This window comes from Chlorocebus sabaeus, chromosome 5 (genome assembly GCF_047675955.1).
Source record: "Chlorocebus sabaeus isolate Y175 chromosome 5, mChlSab1.0.hap1, whole genome shotgun sequence".
NCBI classification, from domain to species: domain Eukaryota; kingdom Metazoa; phylum Chordata; class Mammalia; order Primates; family Cercopithecidae; genus Chlorocebus; species Chlorocebus sabaeus.
The window spans coordinates 15,353,283-15,380,624 of NC_132908.1; the positions used below are offsets into that span (position 1 = coordinate 15,353,283).

Consider the following 27,342-nt stretch of genomic DNA (forward strand, 5'->3'; position numbering starts at 1 on the left):
ATCTGCCGGCCTTGACCTCCCAAAGTGCTGGGATTACAGGCGTGAGCCACCATGCCCTGCCTGGTCTCGTCTGATTTTTAGCAGCGGTGGGGTCAACCTGATCAATTGCCCTGAATTTTCCCATGTTCTTCCTCTCTCCCTCTCTTTTTTTTTTTTTTTTTTTGAGACGGAGTCTTGCTCTGTCGCCCAGGCTGGAGTGCAGTGGCCAGATCTCAGCTCACTGTAAGCTCCGCCTCCCAGGTTTACGCCATTCTCCTGCCTCAGCCTCCCGAGTAGCTGGGACTACAGACACCCGCCACCTTGCCTGGCTAGTTTTTTGTATTTTTTTTTAGCAGAGATGGGGTTTCACCGTGTTAGCCAGGATGGTCTCCATCTCTTGACCTCGTGATCCTCCCGTCTCGGCCTCCCAAAGTGCTGGGATTACAGGCTTGAGCCACCGCGCCCGGCCCCTCTCTTTCTTCCTAATGATGACATTTATGCACTGCTCATCAAGCACTGAGTGCCTTATGTTGTAATTGCTAAGCACCTACCTATTGTTTGCAAGGCCCTGGAATACAAGGTGAAGGCATTGGGAAAGGTCCTGGCCCGTAGTCCTAGCAAAAACAACCATATGCATGAGCATTAGATTTTTTTTGGAGTATTCAACAATTATGATCAAAATGCCATTAACAGTTTTTACAAGGCCAGGCATGGTGGCTTATGCCTGTAATCCCAGCACTTTGGGAGGCTGAGGTGAGCAGATCACCTGAGGTCAGGAGTTTGAGACCAGCCTGGCCAATGTGGTGAAACCTGGTCTCTACTAAAAATACAAAAATTAGCCAGATGTAGTGGCACATGCCTGTAATCCCAGCTACTCAGGAGGCTGAGACTGGAGAATCGCTTGAACCTGGGAGGCGGAGGTTGCAGTGAGCTGAGACTGCCCCACTGCACTCCAGCCTGGGCGACACAGTGAGACTCTGTCTCAAAACAAAACATCTTTTACAATTTTTATAAAGAGGGTCTTGCTCTGTCTCAGAGCTCAAATTCAATGGCATGATCATAGCTCACTGTAACCTTGAATTCCTGGGCTCAAGCGATCCTCCTGCCTAAGCCTCCTAAATAGCTATGACTATAGGTGTGCACCACCACCGTGCCCAGTTAATTAAAAACAAATTTTTAGGAGATCGAGACCATCCTGGCTAACAAGGTGAAATCTTGTCTCTACTAAAAATACAAAAAGATTAGCCGGACATAGTGGTGGGCGCCTGTAGTCCCAGCTACTCAGGAGGCTGAGGCAGGAGAATGGTGTGAACCTGGGAGGCGGAGCTTGCACTGAGCTGAGACTGCGCCACTGCACTCCAGCCTGGGCTGCAGAGCGAGACTCCGTCTAAAAAAAAAAAAAGCAGAAAAAGAAAAAAAATTTTTTTTGTAGAGACGGGATTTCTCTGGTTGGTATGTTGCCCAGGCTAGTCTTAAACTCCTGGCTTCAAGCGATCCTTCCACCTCAGGCTTGATAGCCATTATACCTGAAACGTACCTAGCCAGGATTCAGGCATGGTGGCTAACGCCTGTAATCCTAGCACTTTGGGAAGCTGAGGCATGCGGATCACTTGAGGCCAGGAGTTCGAGACCAGCCTGGCCAAAATGACAAAACCCCATCTCTACTGAAAATACAAAAATTAGCTGGGTGTGATGGTGCACCCTTGTGATCCCAGCTACTAGGGAGGCTGAGGCACGAGAATTGCTTAACCTTGGGAGGCAGAGGTTGCAATGAGCCAAAATTGCACCACTGCACTCAAGTCTGGGCAACAGAGTAAGACTCCGCCTCAACAAAACAAACAAACAAACAAAAACCTAACCAGGGCTTTGTAAACCATGGCATATAGTATCTATATGGGAGACATATGGATCCCTCCGCCTGTTTTCATAGAGCCTATGAGCTGCACAAAAATGTTTAATAGTTTTAATATTTTTAAATAGTTGAAAAAAATCAGGCCGGGCATGGTGGCTCATGCCTATAATCCCAGCACTTTGAGAGGCTGAGGTGGGTGGATCACTTGGGGTCAGGAGTTCGAGACCAGCCTGACCAAAATGGCAAAACCCCATCCCTACTGAAACTACACAAATTAGCCAGGCGTGGTAGCAAACACCTGTAATCCCAGCTACTCGGGAGGCTCAGGCAGGAGAATCACTTGAACCCGGGAGGCAGAGGTTGCAGTGAGCCGAAGTTGCGCCATCTCACTAAAGCCTGGGCAACACAGTGAGACACTGTCTCAAAAAAAAAAAAAAATCAGAAGGATACTATTTCATGACATATGAAAATGATACGCAGTTCAAATGTCAGCATCCATAAATAGAGTTTTACTGGAGGAATACCATGCCTGTTTGCTTAGTATGGTCTACGGCCACTTCTGCACTCCACGGGCAGAGGTGAATATTTGCAGGAGAGGCGGTATGGTCCCCAGTGTAAAAAATATCTACTGTCTTACTCTTTATGGAAAAGTAACTAATGATAATATTACAAATACCTACAGGGTGCAGCTGTGTGTCCGGTGCTGTTTTACGTGCTTTCTATGTATGGCTCGTTAATGCCTCAGCACCTCTGGGGCAGGGGTGCGCCTGTTAATTATGATCCTCACGTTGGAGACAAGAACAGGAGGCAGAGAGAGAGTAGGTTCCTTGCACACGGATTCGTAAGTGGTCAGAAGCAGGATTTGAGCCTAGGCAGTTCCCGATACAGAGTCTATTTTTATTTTTATTTTTATTATTTATTTTTGGGAGACAGAGTCTCACACTGTCACCCAGGCTGGAGTGCAGTGGCATGATCTCGGCTCACTGCAACCTCCACCTCCAAGGCTCAAGCGATCCTCCTGCCTCAGCCTCCTGAGTGGCTGGGATTATAGGCATCCGTCACTATGCCCAGCTAATTTTTGTATCCTTTAGTAGAGATGGGGTTTCACCATGTTGGCCAGGCTGGTCTCGAACTCCTGACCTCAAGTGATCCACCCACCTGGGCCTCCCAAAGTGCTGAAATTACAGGCACGAGCCACCGTGCCTAGCCCAGAGTCTGATTTTAATTTAGAAAAAGAAAATGCTATACCACAAAGTTAAAGGAACGAAGTTGGAAAGCAAATGTTTTGTTTGGTTTGTTTGGTTGTGTCCTGATGGCTACTTTGTGTCTTTTGAACATGAAATAGCAATTTTTTCCCCCTAAAATGTTCTCCTCTTGTGTTTTGTGGATGGTGGCTGTGGTGGTGCCCCAGGGTTACTGGTAACTTCAAAACATGGTTAAGTTGCCTACTGGGTACCCTAATAGCACATGGGGAAGTGTCAATGTCATCATCATCATCACCATCATTCTACAGAGGAAACTGAGGCCCAGAGAAGGTGAGCTTCCTGCCCAAGGTCAAGTGAAGGTCATCCTTATTGAAGACTTTTCCCATTATATCAGCCAATAGTAGGCAAATGGAGACAGGATTAGAGGAGGAGGAGAAGGAGGAGATGGGGGTGGAAGGAGAGGAGGAAAAGGAGGAGAGGAAGAGGAAGAAAGGGACTAGAAGGAGAGGGAGGAGGAGAGGGAAGAGGGGAGGGAGGAGGGTAGAGGAAGAGGGGAGAAGGGAAGAAGTGGGAGGGAAGATGACAGGGAGCAGATAGGAAGAAGAAGGTGGAGCAGGAGACAGGAAGAGGAAGAGGAGGAGGAAGGAGGGAAAGGAAGGGGTACAGGAAGAGGAGGTGGGTACATGGGCAGAAGGTGGGGGGGATGCAGGAAGAGGGAGGGTGAGGGAAGGGGTGCAGGAGGAGGAGGCCGGGGCAGGGGGAGTGGGGAGGAAGGCTTGTAAGATTCTATACCAGGAATGGAATCCAGGGTGATGAAGGCAGGACCAGGGTGAGATCTTTCATGTGCCTCTCTCACACCAACCTGGTTCTCCCACAGCCTCAAACTTGCCCTAATCCTGGGGTCACAGCGGACCTCTTCCAGCCTCTTGAATGCTAAGTGAGAAGGAGGAAGGGTGAGAGTGGGGAGGAGGAGGGGGAGAAGGAGGGGTGGGGGACTCTGTTCAAATCCCGTCTTCCTCCCATCGTGCACCTGCCAGAGATAGACGAAGCAGACCACGATCCAGACAAGAGGCAGCCACAGCCCATTGAGGTAGATGATGCTCTCAGTCAGCCGCTGCACGTCCACGGACACCAGGTTGACCACGTCACCCACCGCACTGGCCTTTCTGGAGCCACTGGACAGAGCCAGGACCTGGTGCGTGGGCGGAAGGAGAGAAGTAGAGAGGGGAGGCCAGGACAGAGGGACATCCCAGACGGCTTCTCCACCCATTGAGCCCCACTTCATGCGTCTGCGAGGTGGGTGAGTAAAGTCTCTTAGGCCAACCTCTCAGGGTTGTTTGAGGATCCACAGAGACGACAAAAATGAAAATTCTCCAAGATTCCTAAAGCACGGGAGACGTAATAATGAATAACATGCACGAAAACACCAGATGAACATGGATAATGGTGGTCATCTGCCCAGTGCTCACCATATCCCAGGCACTGTGCTAAAGGCACAGCCTCATCATGTCTGGGGTGCTCACAGCCGTGAGTGGTACCAAGCAGGCACTACCATATTCATTCTGTCTAATGCCAGGCCAGGCGCAGTGGCCCCTGCCTATAATCCCACCACTCTGGGAGGCTGAGGTGGGAGGACTGCTTGATCTTAGGAGTTCGAGACCAGCCTGGGTGACATAGCAAGACCCAATCTCTACAAAAACACTTAAAAATTAGCCAGGGGGTTGGGTGCAATGCCTCACGCGTGTCATCCCAGCACCTTGAGAGGCCGAGGCAGGCAGATCACCTGAGGTCAGGAGCTTGAGACCAGCCTGGCCAACATGGTGAAACTCTGTCTCTACTGAAAATACAAAAATTAGCCGGGCATGGTGGCAGGCACCTGTAATCCCAGCTACTTGGGAAGCTGAGGCAGAAGAATCGCTTGAACCCAGGAGGCGGAGGTGGCAGAGAGCCAAGATCAAGCCATTGCACTCCAGTCTGGGCAACAAGAGCAAAACTCTGTCTCAGGAAAAAAAAAAAAAAAATTACCCAGGCATGGTTGTGTGTGCCTGTGGTCCCAGCTAGCTACTGGGGAGGCTGAGGTGGGAGGATCACTTGAGTCCAGGAGGTTGAGGCTGCAGTGAGCCGTGGTGGTGCCACTGCACTCTAGCGTGGGCAACAGAGCAAGACCCTGTCTTTAAAAAAAATGCTCTGGATAAAATGCTCTCTATTATTCTCTCACCAAGGAAAATACCATTTCCAGTTAAATTAAGACATGTAAGAGACACCTCAATTTTGGAAGTATTAGAGTGAAAAAAAATGTGAGACTAGAATCAATGAAATGAACATTTACTAACCCCATTCTATGGCTAAAGAAACTGAGGCACAGAGAACTTGAGCAACTTTCCCAAAGTCACAGGCCTTGTAAGCTCCTACACAAGGAATGGAACCCAGGGTAACGAAGGCATGACAAAGGTGAGACTTTTCATGTGCTTCTCTGACACCAACCTGGTTCTCTGACAGCTTCACTGCCTTAACCCTGGGGTCACAGTGGACCTTTTCCAGCCTGTTGAATGCTAAATTCCACATGTAGTCCTCTCTTTGTGACTGTGTGAGGGAGTGAAGAAGTGATCCAGGAATGACTGTGCATACAAATTCTCCACTTAACAAATCTTCGAAGAGTGCCCACTGTGTGACTCACACTGAGCTGGGAACTGAAAATACAGCTGTGAACAAGAGAGACCAGGCTTGCTCTCCCAGGACTGGAGTTTGAGGTGGGGAACAAGGCTCTATAATAAAGATTTATATTACTGGCCGGGCATGGTGGCTCACACCTGTAATCCCAGCACTTTGGGAGGCCGAGGAGGATGGATTGCTTGAGGCCGGGAGTTCAAGATCAGTCTGGCCAATATGGCGAAACTCCGTCTCTAGTAAAAATACAGAAATTGTGTATACAAAAATACAGGTACTGTTGGGCACCTGTAATCCCAGCTACTCAGGAGGCTGAGGCAGGACAATCGCTTGAATCTAGGAGGCAGAGGTTGCAGTGAGCCGAGATCGCACCACTGCACTCCAGCCTGGGTGACAGAGTGAGACTCTGTCTCAAAAAATAAGACAAAACAAAAAGATTTCTATCACTCATGCTTTAATGGCAGTTATGATGAGTACCATAAAAAAAGCAGCCAAGGCTGGGCACGGTGGCTCACGCCTGTAATCCCAGCACTTTGGGAGGCTGAAGTGGGTGAATCACCTAAGGTCAGGAGTTTGAGACCAGCCTGGCCAACATGGTGAAACCCCGTCTCTACTAAAAATACAAAATTAGTGGGACATGGTGGCGCACACCTGTAATCCCAGTTACTCGGGAGGCTGAGACAGAAGAATCGGTTGAACCCAGGGGATGGAGACTGCGGTGAGCTCAGACTGTGCCATTGCACTCCAGCCTGGGCGATGAGAGCAAAACTCTGTCAAAAAAAAAAAAAAAAAAAAAGAAAAGAAAAGAAAAAGAAAAAAAAAGCCCAGAGGTTAGAGAGGAGGGATCTAATCTCATTGAGAGATCAAAGAAGGCCTCCCAGCAGGTGGATGAGAAAAAGGAAGATCAACGCCTGCTCGCCTGCTCAGGCGGCCTTCCTCTTAGGCTCAAGGAAATGTGGACTTTCAAGGCAGGATAGGACACACCCAGCACTGGCATGCTCAGGGGAACATGAGCCTGGGACATAGCACTCTGGCAGGACAGCATCAAGAGCTGCCCTCTCGGCCATCCAGGAGCTGTTCCCTCTGTCCCCTCCTCCCCTAGGTGACAGCTCAGGTGTCGAGGAGCGAGACTTACATGGGATGGGACCTGCCCTGGCTCAGATGCTCCATACCCCACAAGAGCCAATAGCTCTTGCAGCAGCAGTCTAGGGACTTAGCTTCCAGAGTCCCCTGAAGGGACAAGAGCCACTGCACCGAGAGAAGTCGAAAGCTGTGGCCTCCAATCAGGTATTCACAGTCAATGGACAGAACTTCCAGCCCAGATGCAATTTTTTTTTTTTTTCCGATGGGATCTTGCTCTGTTACCCAGGCTGCAGTACAGTGGCACAATCTCAGCTCATTGCAACCTCCACCTCCTGGGTTCAAGGGATTCTCCTTTCTCAGCTTCCTGAGTAGCTGGGATTACAGCCATGTGCCACCATGCCTGGATAATTTTTGTATTTTTAGTAGAGATGGTGTTTCGCCATGTTGGCCAGGCTGGTCTTGAACTCCTGATCTCAAGTGATCCGCCTGCCTCAGCCTCCCAGATTGCTGGGATTACAGGCGTGCACCGCTGCGCCCAGCCTAGGGGTCATTTTTACCACAAGCAGTATTGTCTGGGAACATAACTGACAGGCCACCTTATCAGAAGGTTAACCCTTTATCCTCAAGGGGGAATAAGTGGAAGTTAAAATTAGGCTCAAAAATTAAAATTAGATTAGGGAGAGTGGAAATGGTATCTAGGCAGTGAGAACTACAAAGGCCCCAAGGTGGGTGGGTACCTGGAATATCTGAGGAACTGAAAAGAGACCTGTGTGACTGGAGGAGAGTGAGCATGGGAGGAGGCGGGTGTGTGTGTGACAGGATGAGGTCAGAGTTACCTCTCAGATCACACGACACCTTACAGAAATAACTAAGGAGGTGAGGCAAATCACTTGAGGCCAGGAGTTTGAAACAAGCCTGACCAACATGGCAAAACCTTTTATCTACTAAAAATACAAAAATGAGCCAGGCGTGGTGACACGTGTCTGTAGTCCCAGCTACTCAGGAGGCTGAGGCAGGAGAATGGCATGAACCCAGCAGTCAGAGGTTACGGTGAGCTGAGATTGCACCACTGCACTCCAGGCTGGGTGACAGAGTGAGACTCTGTCTCAAAAAAATAAATATATATAAACAAAGAGAAATAACTAAGGAAGTGAGACTGTATCCTGAGTGACTCTAATAAGTAAGGACTGAATGCGTTCTCAGCTGCTGATAACACTATCATCAGCTCAGTGATGTTGCTTTTCCCGGTCTGCGAGGACTGCACTTGTCCCCCAGGGCTCACCTTTCTGTACACCAGGCCAGTGATGGCTGACCGCAGCCTCATCTGCAGCACCTTGAGCCTGTACATGTTCTGCTGCTCAAACAGCGTTTGCAGGCAGGCCGAGAGGAACATCAGCACGGCGAGGAGGTAGCCCTTCCAGGCTGGAGGCTTGGGATCACCAATGAACTCCAGGAAAAGGCTTGCAGGGGAAGGAGGGAGAAGGTACAGCTGGTGAGAGGAGGTGCCCATGGGTGTGGCCTTTGCCCAGACCAGGCCAGGTGTGGAGGATCAGTCGGTGTGGTTGACTTTTTTGCAATAATGGTCTCCGTTATTTCCCCCACTGTCCATAATACTCCTTTTCAATCTGACTGCAGCTCCTCAAGATCAAGAGGTGGAGTTTTTGTCCCCACTTGTTATGGGCTAAATTGTGTCCTCACAAAATTTATATGTGGAAGCCCCTACCCCCAGTACCTCTGAATGTGACTGTATTTGGAAATAGGGCCATGAAAGAGGCAATGAAGTTAAAATGAGGTCATTAGGCTGGGCCCTAATCCAACCTGACTGGGTCCTTATAAGAAGAGAAAAGGCAGACACACAAGGAGACACCAGGGGGCACACACAGAGGAAAGATCACATGGGGACACAGGGAGGAGGTGGCCAACTGCAAGTCAAGGACAGAGGCCTCAGATGGAACCACCTTGAAGATACCTAATCTCGAACTTCCAGCTTCCAGAATCATAAGAAAATACATTTCTGTTGTTTAAGCCACTCAGTCTGTGATGCTTTGTTATGGCAGCTGAGCAGACACCACTTGAATCTGGGCTGGCTACAAAACCAGCTTTGGCCAACAGAGTATGGTGGAGGTAAAGCCATGCTGGCTCTGAGCCTAGGCCTCGAGAGAAAATGTGGCTTTTGGCCTATTTCTTAGAACCCTCCCAAGCAGCCACATGAACAAGTCTGAGCTAGCCTTTTGGAGGATGGGAACCCACATGGAGCATAGACAGCCATCCCAGCCTCAGATACACAACTGCAGGCACATGAGAAAACCCAGCCAAGAAAAGAAGAACCACCCAGCTGATCCCAGCCCACATTACTGACCCACATTACCATGAACTAAATAAATGAATGCTTGTAATTTTAAGCCACTCACATTTGGGGCATTTTACAGCAAAAGCTAATTGATGTAGTCAGGTAAGAACTTGCTTATTTGCCCTTCTGGGGGTCAGTCACTTTCTCATTAACCATTTCCCTTTCTCAGTATCCTTCTCACCCACCCTCCAGTGTCCCGAGCAGCAGATATATAAGCAGAGGCAGGAGAGCTGAAGCCCCCTGGCCCTGGAAGGATGCCACTAATAGACCACCCACCTTAGCAGAGCACTTGAAGTCTGGGACTCACCTGAGCAGCTTGGGGACAGTGAACCTGAAGACATCACTGATGACGAGGCTGAGGGTCCCCAGGAGGAAGGTAGAATGGAACACCTGCCAGATGGCCTTCAGCAGTGGGCCCCACTGGCTCCCTTCTTGCCGTAGGAATGGCTCAGTATCTGGAGCCTCCATGTCACTGCTGCCTTTCCTTTTAAATGTTGTTGCCTTGGTGTGCCTTAGGGGAGGGAAGAGATTGGCTCTGGGTCCCATTTTATACTCTCAGCTGCCAGCAGCAGGGCCAGGCATTAAAGGGTTATTTTCCAAACAATGGAGATGGGTGGGTGTGGATCCAGGCTGGCTCCCTCACCCGTTCCTCCTTATCACCCTGAGTAGCCACTTAAGAGACAATCACAGGAGTTGGGGGCATGGCAGGAGGGCACTCTGAGGCCTCTTAGATGGCCATGGGAAAGCACATGTGTTGAGCACCTACTACGTGCCAGGCACTCCCCAGCCATCCTAAGACCCCTGAGAAGCCAGGTGGGTAGACTTTGCCTGTGTTTTCCACCAAGATGTCCCTAATATCAAGTCCAGCTCCTGCACACAGTAGGAGCTCAATAAACACTTGTCAAATGAATGGGAAAAACAGATTGAGTGATGTGTGCAAAGGGCCTAATGAGAGTGCCCCCTGCACATACTGTTACAAAAATTTATAGAAGGAAGGAAGGAGCTTGGCTGGGTGGACAGAACTTGGCTTTGGAGCCAGGAGACTGTGATTCCAATGCCTGCTCTGTCTCCTCTCCTCTGAGCCTTAGTGTTTCCATCTGTAAAGTGGGGTCGGGGAAGAGTTGACTGAGAAGTTTTCTTTCTGGCTGGAGTTTTTGCTCAGTTCTATTCAAGCTCTTTGCCCCAGAGAATCCATGTGTTTAGCCTGCAGGCTCCATAGCAAGCGTTTTCCTCTCCTGCAGGTCTCACCTCCCATCAAGGAAGACGTCCAGATTAGTGTCTGATGTCTGGTCTCTGGACTGAAGACCATTTAGTGCAGATCTCACAAATGATGGTGGGGCAAGGCATGGGCATATGCATGAGTGACATGGGCAAGGTGTGAGTTGCGGGATACAAAAGGGTGTGGTAGAGGCCGGGCACGGTGGCTCACACCTGTAATCCCAGCACTTTGGGAGGCTGAGGCGGGCGAATCACCTGAGGCCAGGAGTTCAGGGCCAGCCTGATAGCCTGAGCAACATGGAGAAACCCTGCCTCTAATAAAAAATACAAAAATTAGCCGGACATGGTGGTAGGCGCTTGTAGTCCCAGCTACTTGGGAGGCTGAGGCAGGAGAATCGCTTGAACCCAGGAGGCAGAGCTTACAGTGAGCTGAGATCGCGCCACTGTACTCCAGCCTGGGTGACAGAAACAGACTCTTAAAAAAAAAAAAAAAAAAAAAAAAAAAAAAAAGGGCCGGGCGCGGTGGCTCAAGCCTGTAATCCCAGCACTTTGGGAGGCCGAGACGGGCGGATCACGAGGTCAGGAGATCGAGACCATCCTGGCTAACGCGGTGAAACCCCGTCTCTACTAAAAATACAAAAAACTAGCCGGGTGAGGTGGCGGGCGCCTGTAGTCCCAGCTACTCAGGAGGCTGAGGCAGGAGAATGGCGTGAACCCGGGGGCGGAGCTTGCAGTGAGCTGAGATCCGGCCACTGCACTCCAGCCTGGGCGACAGAGCAAGACTCCGTCTCAAAAAAAAAAAAAAAAAAAAAAAAAAAAAAGAGAGAGAGATAGGGACTGTAGCAAATTGAAGACTGTACACGTTGTCCAATGCTGCAGACTCTACCCAAATCCAATCTAATACTGCCTTGTGAAGATGTGGCCTAGGTTTGCCAGATCTACTTTGAGACCAAAATTCCAGATTTTTATTTTTATTTATTGGTATTTGTATTTATTTTTTGAGACACAGTCTCATTTTGTCGCCCAGGCTGGAGTGTGGTGGCGCGATCTCAGCTCACTGCAACCTCTGCCTCCCAGGTTTAAGGGACTCTCTTGCCTCAGCCTGCCGAACAGCTGGGATTACAGCACTCGCCACCACACCCAGCTAATTTTTGTATTTTTAGCAGAGATGGGGTTTCACCATGTTGGCCAGGCTGGTCTTGAACTCCTGGCCTCATGTGATTTGCCCGCCTTGGCCTCCCAAAGTGCTGGGATTTCAGGTGCGAGCCACTGTGCCCAGTCTAGAATTCCAGATTTTTATGGGATCGCTCCAAATTTTTAAATATTGGCAACTTATTAAAAAAACAAAACAATACAAACAACCACAAAGGCCCATGTGCGCCAAACATACCTTGGGAAGCTGACTTGACCAGCAGGTGGCTGTTGTGTGACCTCTTAGGAGGACACCGTCTCCCTTCCCCCAGTGATTGCAAAATACTTCAGAAAGGAAACCAAAGTTCTCCGTGGGTGCAGTTGGTTGGTTCAGAAGCTGAGGGAGCCTGGTCTTTGTATAACCCCGTCTTTCCCCTTTCTTTCCGTCAACTGTTTATGGGAGGATTCTCAAACAGTTCTGGAGAATGTTTCTACTGTTTAGTTCTAGTGGTGGGTGACCTGTAATTTTCATGTTGGCTGGGGATGCCGGGACTTGGCAGAGGTTCCTCCCAGAGCCCCCGTGGACTGAATTCTGCCACTTCTGTAAAATCATTTAAAGGTAGAGGATGAGTCAGGCGCAGTAGCTCACACCTGTAATCCCAGCACTTTGACAGGCCAAGACAGGCAGATCAGCTGAGGTCAGGAGTTCGAGATCAGCCTGCCAACATGGTGAGACCCTGTCTCTACTAAAAAAATAAAAAAAATTAGCCAGGTGTGGTGGTGCACGCCTGTGGTCCCAGCTACTCAGAAGGCTGAGACAGGAGAATCACTTGAACCCAGGAGGTGGAGGTTGCAGTGAGCTGACATCATATCACTGCACTCCAGCCTGGGTGACAGAGTGAGACTCTGTCTCAAAAAACCAACCAACCAACCAACCCAGTAAAGGGGTTCCAGCAAACCATGCCTGGGGTGACAGAGAGAAGTGATGTTTTGGTTCGCTCATACTACTCATTCTGTTTGGAAAAACACATGCCATTCCTTTGTGGGAACAGCCCCTACCCTCTTCTGTGGCTTTGAAGGGACCACAGTCATGGAACCAGCCCTGTGAGTATGGGATTGGCCCCTGACAGGCACGTGACTCCAGCCAGGCCAATTAGAGGCCTTCCTTGGGATTTTCTATACGGATGTTAAGAGGGAGATGCTCTCTCATTCTGCTGGGGTTTGCTGAACTTGCATGGGAAGGGACAGGCCTTATGGAGAGACCAACACATAGATAATAGTTGGGGTGGGAGATGAAGGGAGAGAATCCTGACATCATGTGAGTCCCCGGATCCAGCAACACCTGAGGCTAGATCCTCTTACTATGTGAGCCTATAGTATCAGTCTCTCCTCTCTCTTAATGTGTGGGATTCAGCCATCTGCAACAACTAGCACACAGTCCCAGAGTATGCAGGGAAACCTAGTTAGTCTTCCCACAGAGCTAACTTACTTTTTTGTTCTGTCTCCTGAAACACCAAGCTCCGGTGAGATTAAGCAATGTGTCCAAGGTCATCACTATTCGAAGGCAGGGCAGCATTTAACCCAATTTTATCTAATCCTATGTTGCAGGCTAATTAAGCTAGACCAGAATTTCTCAAATGAGGCATTCTGGAAACTTCAGAGAAGTTTCCAGAGATGCCACTGAGGGCAGGAGTGGACAGAGTGGATAGCTCCAAGGATTTCAACACCCTCTGGATGACTAACAGTGCTTGAGCACTTCCCATTTGCAAGACATTTGCAAGTTCTTTTCCATAAACCATCTTTTTTTCATCCCCATAAGCTATGAGCTGGGGCTAACGACATCCCCACTGAACAGATGAGAAAACTGAGGCCCAGGAAAGGAATTGCTCAGGTTATACAGTAAGTGAGCAGCTGCCTGCATGTTATGAGTCACCTCCCAACCCTCCACCCTGGCCTTAAAATACCTCTTCTGTTTCCTGCCTGCCATTCTGCCTTGAGTTCCCTGTTTGTAGGAACCTGTGATGCATTCTGGGAGGAACCATATATTGAGCCTGATCGGCAGTTACTACTTAGTGGGATCAGTCGGAAGGTAAGGTGGGGAGGCGGCAGGGCAGCAAGAGTAGTGTTGGGGGCTGGACTGGGGGTCAAATGATGAGCTTTTCTTTTCTTCTCTTTTTTTTTTTTTTTTTTGAGACGGAGTCTCGGCCTGTCACTCAGGCTAGAGTGCAATGGTGAGATCTCCACTCACTGCAACCTCTGCCTCCTGGGTTCAAACGATTCTCCTGCCTCAGCCTCCTGAGTAGCTGGGATTACAGGTGCCCGCCACCATGCCCAGTTAATTTTTGTATTTTTAGTAGAGATGGGGTTTCACTATGTTGGCCAGATTGGTCTTGAACTCCTGACCTCATGATCCGCCTGCCTCGGCCTCCCAAAGTGCTGGGATTACAGGCGTGAGCCACCACACCTGGCCAATGATGAGCTTTTCTGAAGGAGCATCTGGTGAGTTCTCCACCTCCACTCACTTACCTCCGGGCTGCGCTGCGGTTCCTCATCCACGCCTTTTCAAGCCTGGAAACAAGTTCTTCTGAGGAGTTTTCTCTCCCAAGCGACCAGAGGTCTTTTGGTCTCAGTGGCCTCCTGTAGCCCCTCCAGACCAGCCTGCAAAAGACGGGCACCAGGGCGAGCTTTTCCTGCCATTCACCCCTGCAGGATCCTGGCCAGGCAAGTAGCTGTGTGATCCTGGGTAAGTTACTTTACCTCTCTGTACCTCTACTGGCCCCTGGGTAAAAATAAAGAAATTCACTAACCCCATCTAACATTTAGAGGGCACTTCTCAGTTCACAAAGACTGTCTCATTAATTCTTACGTGAGCCCATAAGATAGATGATTATGGTTTGTTTGACTGTTTGTTTGTTTCAGATGGAATCTTGCACTGTCTCCCAGGCTGGAGTGCAATGGCGCAATCTTGGCTCACTGCATCCTCCACCTCCTGGTTCAACCGATTCTCTCACCTCAGCCTCCTGAGTAGCTGGGATTACAGGCACCCACCACCATACCCAGCTAATTTTTGTATTTTTTGTAGAGATGGGGTTTCACCATGTTGGCCAGGCTGGTCTGGAACTCCTGGCCTCAGGTGATCCACCTGCCTCAGCCTCCCAAAGTGCTGGGATTACAGGCATGAGCCACCACACCCAGCCTGTAAATTGATAGTTTATAATTGTATAAGTGTATGAGTATATTATTATAGATCTATTTTACAGATGGGGAAGGAAATAGAAATGCAGAGAGATTAAGTGGCTAAACCAAGGGATAGCCCTTGGCAAGGGAAACAGACATTTGCCTGGGAATCAGAAATCCATTGTCCAAAACTATCGTTGTAGAAGAAGCTTGAACTCCTCCCTCAGTTTTATTTTTTAAATTATTATTCTGTCTCACTCTGTTGCCTAGGCTGGAGTGCACTGGTGCGATCTGGGCTCACTGCAACCTCCACCTCCCTGGCTCAAGCGATTCTCATGCCTCAGACTCCCGAGTAGTTGAAATTACAAGCGCCCACCATCACACCTGGCTAATTTTTGTGTTTTTAGTAGAGATGGGGTATCACCATGTTGGCCAGGCTGGTCTTGACCTACTGGCCTCAAGCAGTCCTCCCACCTCAGCCTCCCAAAGTGCTAGGACTACGGGTGTAAGCCACCACACCTGGCTAATTTTTGTGTTTAAGTAGGGACAGGATTTCGCCATGTTGGCTAGGCCGGTCTCGAACTCCTGGCCTCAAGTGATCTGCCTGGGTTGGCCTTCCAAAGTGTCGGGATTATGGGTGTGAGCCACTGCGCCTGGTCTCAGGTCTCTTTAATCTTTCTGATGACACCAGTCAGAAGGTTGTTCTGTTCTCCGACTCTTCTCTAAGCCTCGCCAAGTTCCCTTTTCTTTTTTATTTTTATTCTTTTTATTTTTTTGAGATGGAGTCTCAATCTGTTACCCAGGCTGGAGTGCACTTGTGTGATCTCGGCTCAACGCAACCTCCACCTCCAGGGTTTAAGTGATTCTCCTGCCTCAGCCTCCTGAGTGGCTGGGATTACAGGCTCCTGCCACCACACCTGGCTAATTTTTGTATTTTTAGTAGAGTCGGGGTTTCACCATATTGGTCAGGCTGGTCTCGAACTCCTGACCTCAGGTGATCCACCCGCCTCAGCCTCCCAAGGTGTTGGGATTATTGGTGTGAGTCACTGCACCAGGCCACCAAATTCCCTTTTCTAATGAAGAGCCAACTTGGGGAAGCAGCTGTTCCGACATAGAAATTACCAATGTGCTTGATTTTCCCCGAAATTATTTTTGGAGTTCTCCTATATGGCAAGTGATGCTATAGATTTTTCCTATTTTAGCAGTGATAGAAAATTTCTTTTTAAAAACAGTTTATTAGAGTAAAAAAAGTGACTCAATTTAATTTTTGCCCCAATAGGACAAGTAAGCATCAAGAGCGGTCCATAAGTGCTTCAGTTGGGGAAGCAGGGACTGGCCCCGCTAGTAGAGCTGTTTAGAAAACCTCTAAGCTCTTTCTACCAATTTCATACACCCAAAGCCTGATATTTTTCATTTATTTAATAGCCACTTAGGCCAGGTGCAGTGGTTTATGCCTGTAATCCCAGCATTTTGGGAGGTCAAGGTGGGTGGATCACCTGAGGTCAGGAGTTTGAGACCAGCCTAACCAACATGGTGAAACCCTGTCTCTACAAACAACTACAAAAATTAGCTGGGCGTGATGGCAGGCGCCTGTAATCCCAGCTACTCAGGAAGCTGGGGCAGGAGAATCGCTTGAACCTGGGAGGTGGAGGTTGCAATGAGCTGAGATCGTGCCGTGGCACTGCTTCCTGGGCAACAAGAGTGAAACTCTGTCTCAAAAAAAAAAAAAAAAAAAAAAAATAGCCCAGGCACAGTGGCTCACGCCTGTAATCCCAGCACTTTAGGAGGCCAAGGCGGGTGGATCATCTGAGGTCGGGAGTTTGAGATCAGTCTGACCAACATGGAGAAACACTGTCTCTAATAAAAATACAAAATTAGTCGAGCGTAGTGGCGCATACGTGTAATCTCAGCTACTCGGGAGGCTGAGGCAGGAAAATGGCTTGAACCCGGGAGGTGGAGGGTGCAGTGAGCCAAGATCAAGCCATTGTACTCCAGCCTGGGCAATAAGAGCAGAGCTCCATCTCAAAAAAAAAAAAAAAAAAAAAAAAAAAATTACCACTTACACTCATTATGTGCCAGGCCCTGTTCTAAGTGCTTTACGGATCTTATCTTATTTAAGCTTCACAACCCTATGAGGTAGGTGCTATTATTAATCCCATTTTGAAGGAGTGGAGACTGAGGCACAGAGAGGTTAAGTAACTTGTCCAAAGCTACACAGCTAGGAAGTGGTAGGGCCAGGATTCAAATCCACATGTCAGGTGCTACTGAGGTCTGAATGCAGTGTGGTCAGGAGGGAGCATATCCTCAAGTGCCTGGTGAGCTGGCCCAGGAGAAGCAGCTGTTTTCTCTATCTGCCTGGAACCCTCCAGAAAGTAGACACTTGCTCCTTTATCTCCTCACCCCTGGGGCTTAGCACATAGTAGGTGCTTATTAAATGTTGATGGAATGATTGAAGTCAAGTATTGGAGACAATTCTATTACTATCAAGCACCTGCTGTGTGCAAGCACTAAGCATTGTCTGTCTCATGAAGGTTGAGTCATCCCCATTTTACAAAGAGGAAAACTGAGGCTCCGGGGGTTTGTGATATGGCCTGCTGAAAGGCAGAGCTGGGATTCAAATCCAGATCTCACTCCAGTCAGTGAATGGGAACAGGATGCAGATGGTGAACACTGAACACGAAGAACAAAGCACTGAGGCTGGGATGGAGAAAGCCTTGCTGGCCTTTGTAAGCATAGAGGAAGGGCCATGGGTGGGAATCAGAGCAGCAAATGCAGGTGGGTGAGGTACCACCCCAACCCTTCCCTGTGACTTTACTTACCCAGAAACCCACCAGAACATGGCTTTGGAGGGGAAGGATGCCCCAGCCTCTGGACAGGCATTCTGCAACAGAGAGAAATGGAGAAGGGAAGTATGTGGCAAGAGCAGGAAGGTAGGATGAACTGACTGTGTTTTTTTTTTTGAGACAGGGTTTCACTCTGTTGCCCAGGCTAGAGTACAGTGGTATGATCTTGGCTCACTACTACCTCTGCCTCCTGGGTTCAAGCGATTCTTCTGCCTCAGCCTTCCAAAGAGCTGGGATGACAGGTGTGCGCCACCACACACAGCTAATTTTTTGTATTTTTAGTAGAGACAGGGTTTCACCATGTTGGCCAGGCTGGCCTGAAACTCCTGACCTCAAGCGATCCTGCCTACCTCGGCCTCCCAAAATGCTGGGATTACGGCTTGAGCCACTGCACCCAGCCCTGACCGTGTATTTAGTACTGAAAGTACACATCGAGGTGCCTTGTCTCCTTGCCAGAGGTGCACACCAGTGAGCTTGGTGCTTCCCAGCAGGCAGGGTAAAAAGAGGTTGGGCCACAGGCCTGACAATGTCCATAAGGTGAGAACTAACAGTGGCTCAGAAGAACAACTGTGATTATACTGAAACCAAAACCTTGCTTTGCATCTCAGAAGCAAGGACCCTACATAACGAAGATAATGAGATCCTTGACAATATCCCTTGGCAAATGTTGTGAAGAGAGACCTGTCATGGGATTTTGTTGGGTGTTCCAGGAAGATTACAACAGTCTGTACTCTTTACCAATAAGGCATAAAGGTGCCCATTTCACCACATTTCTGCCATCACAGTTTATCAGCTTTTAAATTTTGTTGCTACTCTTGTAGGTGCAAAAAAGATTTCTATGATAGTTTTAATTATTCTCAAGCCTTCGAGCAATTTTTTTTTTTTTTTTGAGACAGGGTCTCCCTCTGTCACCCAGGCTGGAGTACAGTGGTGCAGTCATAGCTCACTGCAGCCTTTGTCTCTTGGACTCAAGCAATCCTCCTGTTTCAGCCTCCACAGAGCTACTCTATGGGACTCTATATAGAGCTACTCTGTAGTGGGACTACAGCCTTGCGCCACCACACTTGGCTATTTTTTCAAAACTTTTTATAGAGATGGGGGTCTCACTGCATTGCCTAGTCTCATCTAGAACACGTGGGCACAAACAATCGTCCTTCCTCAGCCTCCCAAAGTGTTGAGATTACAGGCGTGATCTGCTGCATGCAGCCCATTTGAACCTCTATTTATAAGATGTCAGATCAGTCTCTTCCTCAAAAGAATTGTTTCTTAGTTTCACAAACTGCTTCAATGTTACCTATTGTAAATGTCTCATGAACTTCTACAGAGCACTCACTCCAGGGGTAATTTTCTGTTTTCTCCTTTTTTTTTTTTATTTATTTTTTATTTTTTAGGTGGAGTTTTGCTCTTTGTCACCCAGGAAGGAGTGCAATGGGACAAGCTCGGCTCACTGCAACCTCCACATCCTGGGTTCAAGGGATTCTCCTGCCTCAGCCTCCCGAGTAGCTGGGATTACAGGCGTGCACCACCATGCCTGGCTAATTTTTGTAATTTTAGTAGAGATGGGGCTTTACCCTGTTGGCCTGGCTGGTTTTGAACTCTCCACCTCAAGTGATCCACCTGCCTCAGTCTCCCAAAGTGTTGGGATTACAGGCATGAGCCACTGTGCCCAGCCAATTTCTAACATATTTGTTTAATTACGTGACCAACGTCTGGTTCCCCTACTTGACCAGTAGCTACATGAGAACAGAAACTCTATCTGCTTGTTCACCACAGATCCTTAGGCCCTTGCTAGGGCATAGAGGGGGGTTGGCAAACTATGACCAAGTCTGGCCCACTGCCTGTTTCTGCAAATAAAGTTTTATTACAACACAGCCATGCAATTTGTTGACATATTCTGCTTTTGTGTTCAATGGCAGAGTTGAGTAGTTGCCACCGAGATCACTGTATGGCTCACAGAGTCTAAAATATTTTCTCTCGGCCCATACAGAAAAAGTCTGCCAACTGTGGCATCGAGTAGAAATGCAATACACATTTTGCTGAATGGCTAAATGAATAAAAAATTAGAGACTTTTGGTCACTTGGGGGAGACTGAGACCTCAAAGAGAAACAGGAATGAGGTTGGAACTTGGTGACTTACAGACTGCTGGGGGTCTTCAGGGAAGAAGGGGGGTTGATCCGCCAAGCAGGAAAGCACAAACTGTGCCACCACCAGAGACAGGCATAGGTAGGTGGACAGGTGGCGGACAGGGTCACTCTGGAAGCCCTGTGGGAGGGAAAGCAGAAGGTTAGGAAAGGAGGCAGAGGAATGTCCTTAGAGGAGAGAAAAGGTTTCTGATGCTGAGGTCAGTATCCATGCTGGGATCCAGGGCAAGAGTATTTGAAAGCCAGAGCCCTGGCATTCCTAGTGGTTCTAATTTTCTCTTCTTTTTTTTTTTTTTTTTTTTTTTTTTTTTTTTTAAGACAAAGTCTCACTCTGTCGCCCAGGCCAAAGTGCAGTGGCATGATCTCGGTTCCCTGCAACCTCCGCCTCCTGGGTTCAAGTGATTCTCCTGCTTCTGCCTCCTGAGCAGTTGGGATTACAGGTGCCTACCACCGTGCCTGACTAATTTTTTAAAAATATTTTTAGTAGAGATGGGATTTTGCCATGTTGGTCAGGCTGGCATCAAACTCCTGACCTCAAGTGATCTGCCCGCCTTGGCCTCCCAAAGTGTTGGGATTACAGGCGTGAGCCACCACGCCCAGCAAGTCCTAATTTTCAAATACCCAATTTATAATATTCTGTCTGTACAAATGGTGGGCCAGGGCTGTGTCTGGGGTTTGTCCTTAGCCACGTGATGATTGGCCACAGCTGCTGGGACAATGAGATGAAGAAACACTTTACCTTCTTTGTGCCACAAAGGAAATCCTTTCTCCATTTTACCCTCTACCCCAGTCTTCAACCCTGCTCCCCCTTGGCCGGTATTCTTTGGTTTGCAGAGATGGGAGCTGGTTTTATGGAGCACTGGCTCTGCCCTGGGCACATGCGGCATTCTTGCCATACACAGTCTCATCAGCTGGGGTTTACTTGCTTCCTTTGACTCATGGGGAAACCAAGGCTCAGAGAAGTGACAGCACCTTGTTCAAGGACACGCAGATGATCTGGTCCAAATTGCGATGCTCCTGCTGCCATGCCACGATGATTTTTGCATCTGCTGCCCTGTCATCTGGTCAGAAACACCCTAATTTTCTTTCTTTTTTTAATTTAAAAATTTTTTAAATTTTACATATGTGTGTGTGTGTATATATATGTGTGTATATATGTATATATGTACACATATATATGTATATATACACACACACACACATATATACACACATACACACATATATATGTATACATACTTTTTTTTTTTGGAGACAGAGTCTTGCTTTGTCACCCAGGCTGGAGTGCAGTGGCACGATCTCAGCTCACTGCAGCCTCTGCCTCCTGGGTTCAAGCAATTCTCCTGCCTCAGCCTCCCAAGTAGCTGGGATTACAGGCGTGTGCCACGACCCCTGGCTAACTTTTGTATTTTAGTAGAGATGGAGTTTTACCATGTAGGCCTCAGGTGATCCACCCGCCTTGGCCTCCCAAAGTGCTGGGATTACAAGTGTGAGCCACCGCACCTGGCCTGATATATATATTTCTGGGTGACGTGAGATATTCTGATACAGGCAAGCAATGCATAATAATCACATCAGGGTAAATGAGGTCTCCATCCCCTCAAGCATTTATCCTTTCTGTTATAAACAATTCATTTTACTCTTTTAGTTATTTTATTTTTTAGTCTATTATTGAGTTGGCGTCTCACTCTGTTGCACAGGCTGGAGTGCAGTGGCTTAATTTTGGCTCACTGCAACCTCTGTCTCCTGGGTTCAAGCGATTCTCCTGCCTCAGCCTTCTGAGTATCTGAGCTTACAGGTGTGCACCACCACGCCTGGCTGATTTTTTTTGTATTTTTAGTAGAGACGGGGTTTCACCATGTTACCCAGGCTGGTCTTGAACTCCTGACCTCAGATGATCCTCCTGCCTCGGCTTTCCAAAGTGCTGGAAAAAAAAAGTGCTCCACAGGTGTGAGCCACTGTGTCCAGACTCTTTTAGTTATTTTTAAATGAACTAAATAATAATTAAATTATTATTGACTATAGTCACCCTGTTGTGCCATCAAATAGGTATTGTTCTTTCTATTTTTTGTACCCATTAACCATCCCTATGTCCCCCATGCACTATCCTTCCTAGCCCCTAGTAACCTTCCATCTACTCTGTATATTCATGAGTTAAATTGTTTTAAGTTTTAGCTTTGATGAATAAGTGAGAACATGTAAAGTTGGTCTTTCTGTGCCTGGCTTATTTCACTTAACATCCATGTTGTTGAAAATGACAATACCTCTTTCTTTCTTATAGCTGCTTAGTACTCCATTGTGTATATACACCACATTTTCTTTATCAATTCACCTGTTGATGGACACTTAGGGTGCTTCCAAATCTTGGTTATTGTGAATAGTGCTGTAATAATCATGCAGAGATATCTTCCATAGACTGATTTTTCTTTCTTCCTAAGTCTTTTTGCTTGTGTTCAGACATGTGATTTGTGCAGAACTGACTCTACTCCAAGGCTGAGTGGGTGACTGAGGCTTGGCCAATGAATACATTCTAGTCTTTTGGCTACCACGGCTGGGTTAGGAATGCATATAGCATCCCATGCTGGGCACTTGAGAGCTGGAACCACTGGGAGATTCTGCCGGGTTTGCTACGTGGTAGAACATAAGTCTGAAGGTATTGGTGGCTCTTCTTGCCACTCCATTGGAGAATCAACCTAACATGGCAAAGCCAAGAGGCAGAAGTGGAGATCTGGTATCTGGTCCCAGGCCTGGATCACTCATGCCTGGGAGATCCCATGGGTATGAGCTAATAAATACAGGAGCTATTCACCCCCCTGACCTTCCCTTTTCCTTAAGCTAGTGTGAACTGAGTTTTTATGACTTTAAACCAGAGCCCTAGTTTCAAATCACAATTCCTCTACTGGATTTTATACTTTTCTAGTTTTTTGGTTTTTTTTTTTTTTTTTTCCCAGATAGTAGACAATTGGATATTCCAATGACAATATGGCCCATCTTCCCTAAACTGCCACTGTTTTCCCCACTGTTTCTCTCAGAAAGTTTGTTCTGAATTTGCCTGAGATGAACTTGGGCTCTGCACTCCCAAGCTTTGTGGCCCTGAGGCTGTCATTCCCTTCTCCTAGCCTTAGTCTCCCTCATCTTTAAAATGGGACGGCTAGAATCCATCACTGGCTGGGCACATTGGCTCAAACCTATAGTCCCAGCACTTTGGGAGGCTTAGGTGGAAAGATCACTTGAGCCTAGCAGTTTGAGACCAGCCTTGGGAACATAATGAGACTTTGTTTCTATTAAAAAAAAAAAAAAAAGAAAAGAAAAAAGAAAAAAGAATCCATCACTGTGAACTATTGTGAGAATCCAATGAGGATAGGTGTGTAAGTGCCTGCCACAGTGCCTGCACATGGTTGGAACCCCTGAGTGTAAATGGTCCCAGTATTATTGTTTCTATGCTGTGTCCCAAAAAGGTGACTTGTGTCAACTGTGGGAGCCCACCCTTTCAGAAATTACTGAATACCCTGTGGAATTTCCCCTTAGTTACAAAGATTGCTCTTTTAAAAACTCTATCCTCGGTCAGGCGCTGTGGCTCGTGCCTGTAATCTCAGTATTTTGGGAGGCCGAGGTGGGTGAGTCACTTGAGGTCAGGCATTTGAGATGAGCCTGGCCAACATGGTGAAACCCTGTCTCTACTAAAACTGCAAAAATTAGCTGGGCGTGGTGGCACATGCCTGTAATCCCAGCTACTCGGGAGGCTGAGGCATGAGAATCGATTGAACCCAGGAGGCAGAGGTTGCAATGAGTCAAGATCGTGCCACTGCACTCCAGCCTGGGCGACAGAGCAAGACTCTGTCTCAGAATAAACAAACGAAAAATAAAAACCCTGGCCTTAAAGACAGGATGATGCTTCTCTACTTTCTCCTTTAGGGGCAGGATGGAGTAACCACTGGACTCAAGAAATGATCTGTGAGTCCAGATGTGGTGGCTCATGCCTATAATCCCAGCACTTTAGGAGGCTGAGGTCAGAGAATTGCTTGAGCCCAGGAGTTCAAGATCAGCCTGGGCAACAGAGCACGATATTGTCTCCACAAAAATACAGTAATAAAGTAAAATATCTGAAACCTGCTGCCGCCTGATCATTGGTGTTAAGATAACCCCCTGTCCCAGAAGCCTTGGCTAAGCACCCTGTCGAGGTCACTGCTCCTCAGTAGGTGTGTGACTTTGTCCTCACCCCAGGAGCACTTGGTAATATCGCGAGACATTTTGGGTTACTGCAATTGGATGATATGCTAGTGGTATCTATGGGCAGAAGCCAGGGATGCTGTTTCACACTCTACAGCAAACAGAACAACCCCCTCCTCCCAGCAAAGACTTATCTGGCCACAATGTTGCTAAAGCTGAGGTTGAGAGAAGTTGGTCTAGACTACAAGTTTTTCTCTTTGCAGAGAAAATGACCCATCATGTCTCCTAATACAGAAATGCTGCTTCTGGCTGGACGCAGTGGCTCATGCCTATAATCCCAACACTTTGGGAGGCCAAGGCGGGTGGATCACTTGAGGTCAGGATCACCTGAGGTCAGGAGTTCGAGACCAGCCTGGCCAACATAGTGAAACCTCGTCTCTACTAAAAATACAAAAATTAGCCAGGTGTAGTGGTGAGCACCTGTAATCCCAGCTGCACAGGAAGCTGAGGCAGGAGAATCGCTTGAACCCGAGAGGCAGAAATTGCAGTGAGCCGAGATTATGCCACTTCACTCCAGCCTGGGCGACAGAGAGAGCCTCTCAAAAAAAAAAAAAAAAAAAAAGAAAAAAAAAAAAAAAAGGCTGCTTCCCAGATTGAGCAACAGAAATATGAGTGGGTGTGCAGAATGAGTGTGTAAATAAAGATGCATAGGAACGTGGGGAGGGTGAATCCATGAGATGAGGGGAGATGTGCACATAGGAGTCTGTGTGCACACAGGTGTGTCTGTGCCCTGTGCCCAGGTTGTGTGTGTGCATGCATGCATGTGCTTGTGTGAGGTATGAATCAGTGCATATAAGTGTGTGCGTCGTGTGCAAGTGGCACGTGTGATGTGGGTGTGTAAGACAGGAAATTGTGTTGATAAGAAATGTATGGGATGATGGGTACTTACAGGTGTGGGAGTGGATTTTGCGTCTCTAGAGTGTAAGTGACGGGCGTATGTGTGTCGCTGTGTAGAGAATAAGTCATATGTGGAAACAGGAGGAGGACAGATGGGACCCAAGGCCAGAGGCACAGTTTTGGTTTCCCGGGGTGGCCCACACCCCCACTTACCGCTCCGGAGGCCTGCTGGGCAGCGCTGGTAGCTGGCAAGACAAAGCAGAGAAGCCAGTACCCAAACAGCACTCCAGATGACTGGACTCCCTTTTTCCTCTCGGTGTGAATCAGGAACACGGCGAAGCTCTGAACCGGAAAGTCAGGGCAGGCCCCTTAGGGGAGGGTGGAGGCTGAGCCGAGCCTCTTCTCTTCCCCTTGTTCTTCACTGCGGCAGGCAAAGCAGCAGCTGGGAGCAAAACAGGCTCTAGACTGAAGGCATCATTACCATCGTGGTGAGCCACACGGTAGGGTGAATGAGGAATTCCGGGGCCTCAGACGTTCCTCGTTGGATTTTCCAAAGAGCGACAGCCACGCTGGAGGTACACAGGACTATGAGGGCGAACCCAAGCACCTGAGGGTACAGGCTTAGATAAGCTTGGGGGGCAATAAGAGAGGTCACAGCAAACTGGTGGGCGACCCCATGTCCAACCGGGAGCTGGTTCTGCAACATCCTGGCTGGGGTCCTGTAACAAACCAGTATCACCAGCTAGCAATGTGCCAACGTGAACAATGTGTAAAGGGCATTGTAGATCAGTCCTGACCTGTAATTGTCATATAAATAATGTACAGCAAGGGCTTGAGCCAGCCGAGTGTTTTCCAAAATGCAGGAAGTGCTCCAATCGTGCACCTGTGAGATGACTTTGGGTGTGAAGAAACAGCAGGAAATGAAATGTACTCACCAGGTAAAAAACCATCCTCTCTCCAAGTCATTTTCAATCCCTGCTATGAAATCAAGGAGTCAGTAAGTCTCTAGGGTCTCTCTAATATATTTTGGTTTGTCTATTGAAGAAAAGAAAGGAAGAAAATGAGAGAACATGTACACACCAGAGGGAAGGCCAGGGCTAAGGCATATTAGAGGAACTGCTCAAAGAAACCTAGTTTAAAGCAGAAGTTAGCAAACTATCAATCATCAAAGAAAAAGAAAAAGCATATGTCGTGACAGGTGAAAATTACACGGAATCCAAATTTCAGTGACTACAAATAAAGTTTTATTGAAACACAGTCGGCCGGGAGTGGTGGCTCGTACCTGTAATCCCAGCACTTTGGGAGGCCAAGGCAGGCAGATCACCTGAGGTCAGGAGTTGGAGACCAGCCTGGCCAACATGGCGAAACCCTGTTTCTACTAAAAATACAAAAAAAAGCAAGGTGTGGTGGTGGGCACCTGTAATCCCAGCTACTTGGGAGGCTGAGGCAGGAGAATCACTTGAACCCAGGAGGCGGAGGTTGCAGTGAGCTGACATCACACCATTGCACTCTAGCCTGGGTGACAAGAGCAAAACTGCATTTCAAAAAAAAAAAAAAAAAGTAGCACAGTCATGACTATAGTCTATGGTTATGACTATTGCGTTCATTCTGGAATGGCAGAGTTCAGTGTTTGGAAGGAAGATTATCGGGCTCACAAAGTCTCAAATACTACGTACTGCTTGGCTCTTTAAGTTTGCCAACCCTTGGGTTGTTGGTGGGTGATTATGCAAAAATTGACACAATGGCAGAAGAATGAATGAACTCTGAAGAACATTCTTTAGAAGCCTACAAGAACGGAGTAGAAGAGGATGGATGAGCAGAAAGGCCCACACTTGGAATGCCAGTGTTTATTTAACACACTGAATACATATCACATATAAAAATTGTCCTATCATACAGTCAGTGGGGGAACATAAAAATAAACGCATAACTTTTTAAAAGGTTCATCCCAATGTGGCCCTAAAATTACCTTGTGTACCCAAGAGTCTACATGGTATGTTTTGGAAAATGCCAGGTTATGGTAGTTATAAACTGTCCGGGAACATGGGAGGGTATGTGTGTGTTTGTGCATGCATGTATTTTCGGAATTACAAAATCTGTTTGGGAGAACCATGTTCCATCGAGTTGACCTCTGTAGCCTCTCTAATATTGCTCTGTTTGATTAACAGATTCCCTTCTACACCCTGATAGGAGGAGTCTGCTTTAAGACTTCACCAGGTTCCAGCCTGTCCCCTGCCTCCCCCCACCATTGCCTGGTTCCAGGCTCCCAGGGATGGCAGCTACCATCTTGGCTTTGAAGAGTGGGGACATCCGGAGGTAACCCCGGCCATGGTGGTGGATGAAGAGGAGGTAGATGGGACCAAGGACCCAGAGGTACATGGGGGGCACCCAGACCCCTGCTGTTCTCAGGAAACACAGGCTCAGCAGGCTGGTGGCGGCAGGTTCAGGCTCTGTCTGGTTCCAGACCTGAGGGAACACCAGGAGGCCCCTTAGGATGGTATAAGGCAGGGGTCCCCAACTCACCTGCCCAGAGGCCCAGGCAATTTTTTGGATCTTTAACATTTACACAAAAATGTGCCAAGCACTCTTTGGAATACCTAATAATTCTCAACTCCTTTCATCCTGACA

General features: G+C 48.0%; 1 protein-coding gene across 2 annotated transcripts in view; it reads right to left on the reverse strand.

The window, feature by feature from the left end:
* ABCC6 (ATP binding cassette subfamily C member 6) overlaps positions 1 to 27,342 on the reverse strand; it is a 76,301-nt gene that overhangs the window by 47,466 nt on the left and 1,493 nt on the right. Inside the window, exons 2-10 of one of the 2 annotated variants that reach the window (XM_007986569.3) lie at positions 26,998 to 27,180; positions 25,196 to 25,321; positions 24,928 to 25,056; positions 19,643 to 19,768; positions 17,482 to 17,543; positions 14,012 to 14,143; positions 9,444 to 9,647; positions 8,069 to 8,246; positions 4,067 to 4,228 (exon numbers count right to left, since the gene is read on the reverse strand). In XM_007986569.3, coding sequence (XP_007984760.3) covers positions 4,067 to 4,228; positions 8,069 to 8,246; positions 9,444 to 9,647; positions 14,012 to 14,143; positions 17,482 to 17,543; positions 19,643 to 19,768; positions 24,928 to 25,056; positions 25,196 to 25,321; positions 26,998 to 27,180 — 1,302 coding nt within the window. Of the gene's footprint in view, positions 1 to 4,066; positions 4,229 to 8,068; positions 8,247 to 9,443; positions 9,648 to 14,011; positions 14,144 to 17,481; positions 17,544 to 19,642; positions 19,769 to 24,927; positions 25,057 to 25,195; positions 25,345 to 26,960; positions 27,181 to 27,342 lie in introns of both variants that reach the window. The other variant, XM_037989817.2, reaches the window with a different exon arrangement.